General features: G+C 43.8%; 1 protein-coding gene across 2 annotated transcripts in view; it reads left to right on the top strand.

Moving 5' to 3' along the window:
• LOC308332202 (solute carrier family 45 member 4-like) overlaps positions 1-12,057 on the top strand; it is a 58,716-nt gene that overhangs the window by 19,558 nt on the left and 27,101 nt on the right. For both annotated transcript variants that reach the window (XM_080787933.1, XM_080787932.1), the window contains exon 3: positions 614-2,197. In XM_080787933.1, the coding sequence (XP_080644059.1) occupies positions 1,891-2,197 (307 nt within the window). In that variant the 5' untranslated portion in view covers positions 614-1,890. The remainder of the gene's footprint in view (positions 1-613; positions 2,198-12,057) is intronic.

The following is a 12,057-nucleotide window of genomic DNA, read 5'->3' as shown; positions in this document are numbered from 1 at the left end:
TTTAAACGGAAACATTTGTTGAGTCTATGTTATGTTGTGCTTTCTCTGTTGATATGAGGCGATTAACACGAGCCTGCATGGCCTCGCCGATCTTAGCCTTTTTTGGTGTTGTAGTCAACCATGCAAAGCACAGGAATCCTTGCAGTCTTTTTGTTAGATATCTGAAATGAAATTAAAGTTTTGTTCATTCTTAGCAGCAGGCAGAAGCCAGCTATTTCCAAGACACTGTCAGACCAGTCAATTGAAAAGAAACCCGTTTTGTTCCAGAATTGACAATCTAAAAAGAGATTACGTCTGTTGGATGCAGACAACAGCACAGGTGCAGGTGTTTCTGTCACTTATTTGCTAACCAAGGTTGTTTTTTGTTTGTTTCTCTCCCTCTATTCTCTGCCCGGGCTCCAACCAACCAACCAACGGAATTGGCGATTGGTTCCTTCCTCTCTTCTCTCGACCAATGGGACACATGGCCACGTGGTTCCATAACTCTTACGACTTCGAACGGACATCTATCGCCGCCTGCTGTGCTCCTGCTCGCCAAACATCGTGGTGGCCAACAACATCGTGTGTGTGTGTGTGTGTGTGTGTGTGTGTGTGTTTATTCTTTCTTCTTTAGATTGATCATCAGCCAATCGATGGGGATCCACCAAGGAGCTCCGCCCGCCTGCGTTGCCTGTCCTCCTCCTCCTCCTCCTCCCCCCCGCGGCCTCCTCCTCCTCCCTGTGACCCACTCGTCTTTCCACCCTGCTATCCAACCCTCAATACGTAACACCAACATGACTCTGGAACTCACTGAGTGGTGTTCTATATGGATTTTTACCGCTTACAATAGACAGTAAAAAGGAGGAGGAACCTCGATGTCAAATAAGCCATAAACGTTTTCACACGCACAAAAACATACACGTACATACATACAAACATACATACATACACAGTGACACACACACTCACATGTACATGCAGTACGCACTCTTAATACCAAATAAAGTAGTCGGATAGTTCCGTCAGGCAGGGCCACGCACACGCTCATATACACACCAAAAGACAGAATCATTCACATCACATGCACACGTACCGCTCGCTGTACACACGGAATGTAACTTGCACTCTTCATGTGAAAGAAGAATAAATCAACGTTCTTAATTTTTATGGGATAATTGCTCCTTGGATGATTGGTTGATTGTTTTTTTGTTTTTTTAATCTCCGGGGGAGACGAAGACAACACAGTGAATGGAGGATTCATTTGTCAAATTGGAAGCTACCTTTCTTCTGGAGGACAACTTTTTAGAGAAAACGACTCGTTTGGAATCCCAAATCGTTTGGAATCCCAAATAGTTTTGTCTTTTTCGTTTTGTCGTTTTCGTTTTTTTGGATGTTTTAGAAGTTTTGACATTGACTAAGCATACTGCTAAATGTATAAAGGAAACATCTGTTACTCCTCTTTATTTGGTTGTCATATCTGGGCCTTTTGAGTGCTAGTGAGACCTTGTCTTAGGTCGTTACCTTCATTACCTCAGACGGTGGTGGAAGAGGATTCATTTTGTTTTTAATTCAGAAATTCTTTATAATAATACGCCTTTTGGTGGCGTTTTTTTCTTTTTCCACCAAACACCAGAAGTTATAGCTACTTTATAAGTATTTGGAAGTGCAACTATGAGTAACTGTTATAATTAAGGAACTATAAGTAACTTTCCACTACTAGCCTGTAGGGACAGTCGTACTTGCTTTGTCAACACCCCATTACTGAGAGCTTCAGTAATTGTTGTCCATTAACTACTAGCTTCTGTTAGCTTCTGCTTTGCGGAGGTAACGCTAGTAGCATCCATTTTTGTCAAGGACGCGAACATTGTTGCCGTCGTCGGGGACGGGGCGCGTTTGTTTTCCGTCGCGTGCATGCCCTCCACCATGCCTCCCCAGAACACAGAGCCTGACGCTATGCAGGTCGGAGCTCTGGTGGCTGGGGTCAATGGCAAGAACCCTGCACGGACAGACGCAGACGTGGACACAGGAGGATCAGGAGGAGGGAGAGAGACGGAGGGATCGGGGCGAAAACGACGAAAAGGAGAGGAGTCGGTGAGCGAGGTGTCGTTAGACCGCATTCCCTTGAAGAGATGGGTGATGCACGGGGCGGTCATGTTTGGCCGAGAGTTCTGCTACGCCATGGAAACGGCCCTGGTGACACCAGTACTGCTGCAAATAGGTGAGCGGACACACCCACAACACAAATACACACACACACACACACACACACACACACATACTGTATGTCTAGTAAGGAGGAGAGTACACACTCTGCACAAGTTTCTGTTGCGGCTTACAATGTTTTTTTTACTGCCAACATGGAGTTCGTAAATGCCAACAAAGATGATGCATTGCAAAAATACATGCATTTGTAAGTTAACATGCACATCAACATTCTATATGCATTTCAGATCCTCAAAGAGTTAATTTTTTTTGTCAACAGTGAGGGACAGGAAAACAATATTTATTTGTACTGTTCTTTTGCTGTCTAAGATTGCTTTCTAGATCCGTGCAATATTGGTTGGTATCAGATAGCTTATAATGGCCTTCTCTTGTGCTATTAATGTGCATATAATTTATTTCCAACTGCACATTGAGTTGGCTTACAGGGAGACCTCTTTGCAGCTGGTTACATGTGCTGTGTTCTAGGCCCTGGGTTCTGGGTTCTGGTTACATGTGCTGTGTTCTAGGCCCTGGGTTCTGGGTACATGTGCTGTGTTCTAGGTCCTGGGTTCTGGGTTCTGGTTACATGTGCTGTGTTCTAGGCCCTGGGTTCTGGGTTCTGGTTACATGTGCTGTGTTCTAGGCCCTGGGTTCTGGGTTCTGGTTACATGTGCTGTGTTCTAGGCTCTGGGTTCTGGGTTCTGGTTACATGTGCTGTGTTCTAGGCCCTGGGTTCTGGGTTCTGGTTACATGTGCTGTGTTCTAGGCCCTGGGTTCTGGGTTCTGGTTACATGTGCTGTGTTCTAGGCCCTGGGTTCTGGGTTCTGGTTACATGTGCTGTGTTCTAGGCCCTGGGTTCTGGTTACATGTGCTGTGTTCTAGGCCCTGGGTTCTGGGTTCTGGTTACATGTGCTGTGTTCTAGGCCCTGGGTTCTGGTTACATGTGCTGTGTTCTAGGCTCTGGGTACCCTTGATACTGATCAGCCTTTCACTAAATGTGTCTGGGGATTAGCACCATGACGCACCTAACCCTGGACACTCAGGCACACACACACACACACACACACACACACACACACAGACACCACCAACACATTCCTCATGAAGACAGAGAATGTGTGAAAAGTCAAAGAGGGAGAGTGAGAAAAGGAGAGAGCGATAGGAAAGATGGACAGAGTAACGGAGTGAGAGAATGGGAGTGAGATGAAATGCCGACGCAGCCATAACCTTGTTTACTACTCAACCAAAGTCGTCTCTCTCTCTCTCTCTCTATCTCTCTCTCTCTCTCTCTCTCTCTCTCTCTCTCTCTCTCTCTCTCTCTCTCTGTGATGTGTCCTAGCTTACATAATAAACGTGATTGAACATTGCTGGCCACTACTAAAGTACACTACTCCTGGCTGTCTCATATTGACTGTGGAAAATTGTCTTTATATCTGACGTCTGACATTATGATTGGTCAGAAAGTGCAGAGCACGCTGAGTTGAATGTGTTTCAGACTGTTGTTGAATGACGAGTGCTGTTCACCATGCTATGGTGAACATGCTAAGATGGTAATTTCCTGCAGTCTCATAGCAACAGCAGGAAGAAGAAGTATTCCTCCAACCACCCCCGACCACCTGTTGGGTACTGCTCGCTTCAAACAGTTAGATTATTCCTTGTTTCTCAGCTTTTCTTGTCCTCACAGCCAGTTATTCTTCGGCCATTCGTAAATAGCCTATCTACAAGCTCACGACATCGAGCACGTTGTTGGTTTGAAGATCTGCTTTTTGGTGAATTAAGTGGTTAATTCTTAATGAGTGGAAACTATGTCAGTTTGTATGCTTGCATCGTTAATGGAGCACCCTGGATTTTTGCTGTTTCATGTGTATTGCAGTTTCTTTTCTGTTATTAAATTTGATTAGGCTGGAGACGGCATTGTGTTATTTGCTATATTTTCATCCCAGATTTGGCTGCCCTTGCCTGTTTTCTAGTTTGAGATCTGTCTGAGGAGATTCTGGTCCATTTTCGGAGGCAGGGTTGAGGCACAGATTAAGATAAAAGCCACTAAAAGCCATCAAACCAAAGGCGGCACCAGGCTGAATCACTGGGATGACTCACGCTGACTCATCTCACCACAATTTGGGTCTCCAGTTTCCCAACCGAAGGTTTGGCACGCAAAAGTGAACTGTGAGATTCTGCCATAGGTTCACAAAGATCTACATTTATTTGTGAATAACGTTAGGGAAAGGCATTATTTACTGGTTCGGGGGAAGGGGGACATTTCTTTCCTGAATTCACCCAGCAGATGACTTTATCAGATGGCTCTGATAAGCGCACAAGGGGAGGATTTAAGTGCCTTGGCGATGGGGAGAGCCGAGGGTCAAACTTCCAATTCCCGGACAAACTCTCTACCCATTAATCTTTTTTTATTAATGCATTGAATCTCAATTAAGCATTTCACACCCAGTGCATATGGAGTTGAAGAACTCTAGATCTTTATTTTGAAGACGTACTGATTGCAACTATTGACCTTGAGAGCCTAAAAGACTGCCTCTTATTTATTAGCGCTGTAACTATGTGCAGTAGTTGGCTGGTGCTCTCACCCTGAGTAACAACAATGTGTGTGTAGCAGAATGAAGTGTTTTCCCCTCAACACGGGGGTCATTTAGTGTGCATGGAGGGTGTGTGCGCGCGCTTGTGTAGCTAACATCTTGGCTCATGGATGTCGTGTTTACACAACCCAGCGAAAGAGGTTTGAGGTGAGGGAGCTTTGTCTTCATGTCCTGAAAATAGGCTTACCGTTAAATTGTTGTTCATAATTTTGCTCTACAGATAGATGTAGAGCAGTGGTTTTCAACCGGTGGTCCTAGTGGTTCCACATCCCAGCTAAATTATGGAGAGATGATAACCACATTAAATTATTAAATCCCTCTTGAGAGTGTAAGATGAGTGTTTCATTTTACACTCTCAAGCAAAATTATAGTTAAACATCTGCATTACTTAATTTACAAGAAGTCTACACAATTAGAGAATGTAGAAGAATTGTTATTTTGATCAATGTTTGCCTGCTATCTCTCCTATGGTACCAACATCAAGACAGCATGGCGTTGTGGACAAAAACGTACAACGACAACAACATATTCAAAGTTTTGGGACTGAGAGGCTTAATGTCATCAAATGGTGGCCCAAGTGCCCAATAAATAATGGGCCTTGATATGAAAAGGGTTGAAAACCACTGATGTAGAGAACAAAGCAATCTAGTTAGATTGTTTTAGATTCAGTCTCCCATGTCTTAAAAAAGTCTTAGTGCACTAGTACACAGTAACATCCTCAGTGTGTGTATACATAAAAACATGTACGTCCAATTTTGCACAGGAGTTTAATACTGAGTGGTTTGTAAAGAGAAACACGCAACACAATCTTTGTTCTGTTTCTGTTCATTTCACTATAGAAACTGATCTTTAACTGTATTTAAGTGCTCTTACTGTACATTGTCTTCTAAATCTAAGCCTAAGGCCATACAGTAGGTGGAAAGCATACAGGTGTCTGAAGTTAACTGTGTCTGAACTCCATTATCACATATTTCCTGTTAGACAGCTGGCATTAAAATTCAAATGGCCTCTTTCACCAGTCACTCTGATCGCTACTGGTATTATATAAAGACTTTACAACCGACTCTGCCTGTCTGACTGGTTGGCAGGCTCTTCTGCCTGTTTGTCTGCTTGTCCATGTTTTTGTTCATCTCTCTCACCGCTGCCAAAGTTTGGTTGTTGCACCTGTTCCAAGTTCCTCCAGAAAATAGACTTGGCTAAATGTCTTAATGTTGTCAAGGGATTTAGCCAAGGGTAAAGGGAGGGGGAGAACGGGGGTGGGGGGGGGGGGGGGGAGACGGGGAGGACAGGTGAAAGGAAAAGACTGAGAGACGATGAGGACAGGAAGGCGAAGGGTACGAAGTGTGATGAGCGGTGTGTTTGTGTGTTGTGATGTAATCAGCTCTTTTTGCTCAGGACCTGCAGCATGCTACCTTACATAACTGCTCAAGGTCAAATCCATCAGGTATACCATTCCACTGGACCTGAGCTGATAAATGGCTCACAGAAAATTAAATGGTTCTTATTTTATCATCCTTGTCCTTTTATTGTGTGTGTGTGTGTGTGTGTGTGTGTACGCGTGTGTTCGTGCGTGCGATCCGCGCGTAATTTCCGACGGAGCATTAGTCCGACATGTGTTGCTCCCGTGCTTGCGGTTATGGTTAGGTTAGGGTTTGAGGTAGGTTGTCATTTGTCGGACCAATGACTAGTCTGAACTAAGTACTGCACCTGGGTGGGTGGGTGGGTGCGTGCGTGCGTGAATATTAAGACTGATGTGTACTTAGTCGAATGCCACGACACTGTCGTACAACAAAGCATGAATTAGGCATTAGGGTTCCAAGCGGCTTCCATGTTCACGTTCCGTTTGCTCTGAATCAGAGCAGGATTTGCAATACTGAGTGCTTTGTGCTCGGCATAAACCAGTAATAAGTGCATTTTGTTTACGCTGCGGCCTTTCTTAGATTTACCAAAGCAGCTTACCGCCATCCATCTGGAAACGTTGTCTCTATTCATCGAGGCTGCATGCCTTATTATGGCGTTGAATTGCCCCGCTGAGGCTCTTTCTCTAGCAGTGAGGAAAGGATGGAGCATACCTTGTTCAACTAGATTAGGCAGGGGTCCACAATTATACCATTACTTGAGTTGGGGGGAGAGGGGTAAGGAAACACAGAAAAGAGCCCAAACCGAGTGCAATCTGATGCACCAAATCCCCTAATCCCATATATTAAGAGTATATACATATGCATATACAGTGCTATTCACAGTCAGCTACATATTATTTAGTAAACAATTTTATGTTTTGGGCCAACAAGAAAGTCCTGCAGGGCAGAATCAGTTGAATATCTAGGCCTTACAGACCTTGCGTTCTGGATGCACGGCTCATGGCTCTTAGTCAACATGTTGTTGGTCCCCTTGGTTTCCCATGCATTGCATTGACGTTACCTTAAGGCCTGGTATCACCCCGTTGGGCTCTTGTACTTGCTATCTCCCCCTCTTTCTGTTTTATCAGGTGGCCTGTTTCTGTTTCCTTGGCTAACCTTCCCACTCTGGCACTGTGTCATCTGGCAGGAACACTACACTTCCAGCTAACGTATGCTGAAGGTTTGCTGGACTACTGTCTGCTATGGCAGCATGTTGGGTATAAATGTCCAACATACTACCATGTTGCTTTCAGCCTCATCATAATGCATACTGTATGGTCAAGGTTTCTACTTTAGCATTCTTTATTGTGACCCTGATCAGTGGTTTTTAACTCTTGCCCAGGAATATTTCCCCTGAATGCATTTTCTTTTTTACGTTTGCATTCCAGCCATTCATCGGGTGACCAGGTGAATGCCAGGTTAACTACACCATAGATTAGAAAACACAAGCAGTTGGCATATAGGTATGCACGACTGGAATTTAGAAACACTGGCCTAGATGGAATACACTCAAGCTACCTACCATGGTGCTGTGTGTGCTTAATGCTTATCCAGCATGTATCGAACATCTGTCCAGAAACAAGACTAAAGGTCCCTGCTCACTGGACACATTTTCAGATTTTTAGCTGCGTTTTCCGAAAAACGCTACAAAAAGGCTACGTATATGGATCTTTTTCAAAACTGATATTTTCGTCCTGCCCACATGACAAGGATATATGTGTCCACACAAACCAGAAACGCATTGACCACAGGAGAGAATCGGCTTTCAATTGTAGTTGCACTTTCCCATTCAATGTAGTGAAAGAGCTGTGTACCCCGCATGCCAGGACGGTGTGTCTATAACATGTGTCATGCATGCCAGGACGGTGTGTCTATAACATGTGTCATGCATGCCAGGACGGTGTGTCTATAACATGTGTCATGCATGCCAGGACGGTGTGTCTATAACATAACATGTGCCATGCATGCCAGTACGGTGTGTCTATAACATGTGCCATGCATGCCAGTACGGTGTGTCTATATGCATGCCAGTACGGTAGCTAGTTGTCTAATCCATTAAGTGATCCTATCGCGCCGCTGTAGGTTGTCTAATCTAGACTCTGACCTTGCAGCCTGTGTGTGACTGACTAGGTTATATAAACCAGTGGCTTCAGGTCAGACACCGACTAATCACCATAATCTTTCCCTGTCATTGAAACACGGCTACATTGTCACAGAGATGGATGGATGGATGGTAGACAGACAGAGATAGATTAATACTTAACCCTCTTATTACCAGCCTTAAATCACATCTTTTTGTGCCTTAGGCCAGCTTTACCCGACTTTTTTGAATGACAATAGAAAAATGTGAGATATGACCACAATGGCATGAAATATCTCATTTTCAAGCTGCATGTCTCTACTTCACAATGAAAAAGGAATTATGACTCTAGCATGTTCCTTCGTTGACTTATAAGCATTTTAGTACAACTTGGTTTCACTGTTCACTGAAAACCAAGGTGTATTAAAATGCTTATTACTAAACAATGGAATATGCTAGAGTCATAAAAAAAATGTCATTGTGAAGTAGAGACATGCAGCTTGAAAATGAGATATTTCATGCCATTGTGGTCATATCTCACATTTTTCGATTGCCATTCAAAAAGTCGCCAAAGCTCTTTCTTATTTTACTCAAATTAAGCTCAAAAAAGGCCCAGAAGATCTCAAAATGTCCGCGATTCACATAGAGACGGCGCGCGTGCACGATAGTGCACGATCGCGCGGATTTCGGCCGGTTTTTGGTAGATTACATACAAAATAAAAAATAAAAGTCTAAACATCGATTATTTTGTTATAAAAAGACGTGGCCTTGACGTGGTATGTATACCACGTTAAGACCACGTCCTTGGCCTTGAGGGATTTGTATTAACACGTCAAAAAAGCACGTCCTTGGCCATCAAGAAGTTAATAGTGATAGTTAGGATTGTTTAACAGATGGACAGAAGGTTTGAAAGATCTTTAAGATGGTTTAAGAGGATGATACAAACTATGTTCGAGACAGAGCTGGAAGTGAGAAATAGTCTTGGGTTGCATTTTTGCACACACACACACACACACACACACACACACACACACACACACACACACACACACGTGCACACATGCACACACACACACGCGCGCGCGCACAAACACACACACACACACACACACACACACACACACACACACACACACACACACACACTAGAGAGTTTTAGTCTGAAGTGAAACCTACTGTATCTTTGTATACTGTATGGGTTGATATTCAAAATCTTTCAAAGATGCAAAAACGTGTCGCATTGTGATAGACTGTGAGCTTGTTGATCGCCTATTTAAAAAGAGAATAAGAATTGAGTATAGGTTAATAGACAATTGACAACCTGACACAATCCTGCCTCTGGGTGGTAAAGACAATTATTTATGAGCCATACTGGCATTGAGGCAGTGTTTGGGTTGACTTGGACAGGTGTGTGTGTGTGCGTGCACTCGCGTGTGCGTTTGCATCTGTGTGTGCACGTGTGTGTGTTCAGTGCAACTCTATATGGGTCAGTTATGTGTTTGCTAATCGGGGTCAGATATGAATGGAATGCACAGTACAGAGTACACAGAATGTGCATGGGTCAGCAGTGATACCCACACCACCCAGTCCTCACCACCACCACCACCACCACAGACCCACCTACCCACCCGCGGTGGTGAGGTCATCAACATCAATAATAATAAACACACACACACCACAGTGCCCTAGTCTAAGGTGAACTAAGAAATGTAGCGGAGAGCATGCTTTATGGTTCCATAATAATAATAATAATAATAATTAATTACATTTATATAGCACGTTTTCTCATAATATATAAGACTTCGGCCAAAGTGCTGTACAATACTGTTGTGGGAAATATGAAGACTCAAATCTATATAGTATATGGTTCCATGCTATAGTCTGTCTGGTCGTGTCTGTGAGCAACGACACCTTGGCCTGAAAGCCTATCTCAATCCAATCAAGTTGTATGTAAAAGGCTATGTCACACCTATTGTTTGTTATGAGACCCTGCTGGGCCTGAATAGGTATCACTAGGTAGTTCCTGTCTCAGGAGGAGGGGCGATAGCCAAGACAGCCATTGTATTGTACCTTTGTGATGGTCATGTTTATCTGTGGACCTGGTATTGGGGTATAAGAGAGGACCTAGAGGGAAGCTCAGGAGACTGGTGGGAGGGAGACCACGAGAGAGAGATGGAACTGAGAGAGAATGTTGAGGATCCAGGCTAGGCCTGCTAGACTGAGAGATGTTGTTTGCTTGTTGCTGTTCTTCTGAATAAACTTCTAAGATATACATTCACCCGGATGGACATATATTGATTTCCATAACAATACCGAAGCTGTTCTTCATCAATTAACTTGTGTAACTCGGGAATGTGTTAATGTTTGTGTAGGACAATGTTTGTGAACAGACACCAAAAGCTGGATATAGGAGGGGCTAGCGCCCCTCAAAAATGGAATCCTCCATATAAAATGCAATTATAATCTAGATTCAGAGATGGGTTTTCAGCGGATGCTTAAAGATGTTCGTTTGCTGAGCTTGCCTCCATGCATGACTTCTTGAGCTTGCCTCTATAATTTCTTGAGCTTGCCTTCCTGATTTCTTGATGCAATATATTCCACAGAATCATATTAGGGGCATTAGGGGTTTGCCACCAATTATTATATGAATTATTCTCCTCCATTCCCGTGATCCAGCAGCAGATGACCTGAGTTCTCTTGGGGCCATGCTGTATATATTGTCAGTGAGTCAGACAGTGAGGTAGGCTGGTCCCACAAGATTTAGTGCTTTTAAACGCTCCAGTCTCTGAAGCATTCGCAAGACTTCACGTAGCCATTTTCCAAGGCTGGTGAGATCACCCAGTACCGGATGGTTAAAACCACCCCCGGGGACCCCCACACAGAGTTGCACCACTCACTTCACACTTTAATTAAATGTTATTCCCACAACTGCATAGTTGCCGAAACATATATTTTGAATCTATGAAAACAATGTTTTTAAATGTGCCACTCAATGAAAAGGACACTAGACTATTAGCATAATACCACACGCACGCACACACATACACGCATGCACACATGCATGCATGCATGTATGCATGCACAGAGCCTCATAGAGCCCGAGTTCAGTAATGGCTGGCCTCGGGGCTAGTGCGTCTATTTAGTGATGGAGGGAATAGAAAACATCTGTTCTCCCCCAGACCCCCAACCCCCCCCCCCTAACCCTTCTCTCTCAATGACACCCTCATTCATTCAGTCAGCTGAAAGCCTGCATGGATGCAGAATGTATTGACAGACGGGCAAAGCTTTGAAACCGACCCCTCTGTGCTCTGATCAATTAATGAGTTGGTCTGACAGGAAGCAGCGGGAGGCTGTCTTTCAGTCGGAGCAGCGGTGGACAGAGTACACTCAAGTATTCAAGAGTACAAATTACAAAAGTGCATTTTCAGAAATTGTCAACAACTGTCTTTAATAGCAGATCTACTAGCTCACAACGTGCCGCACTGCCACACATTGTGAGCTTGTAGGTCGGCTATTATCACTATATTTGAAATGGGGCACAAGTGGTTAATTCATGAATATATTGTTGGACGTTTCGGTCCCAAGAGTCCCTTCCTAATGTAGTCAAACGTACAACATTTCTATTTCAAATGTTATGTAGCTCCGAAAATGTACTTTTACACAGTACTTAAGTAGATACTACTAATTACTGTCCACCACTGGGTAGGAACAACCTGTGATAGGTCAATCAAAAGGTCCGCCTCCCTGCTGTCAATCAAATGCTCACATTTCATACATGTGACAGATGGAACATACATCATCATCA

The sequence above is a fragment of the Protomyctophum bolini genome (genome assembly GCF_963924005.1).
Source record: "Protomyctophum bolini genome assembly, chromosome: 17".
Taxonomy (NCBI): Eukaryota; Metazoa; Chordata; class Actinopteri; order Myctophiformes; family Myctophidae; genus Protomyctophum; species Protomyctophum bolini.
Note: the sequence above shows the minus strand (reverse complement) of the source record. Positions and strands in the feature narration are given on the sequence as shown.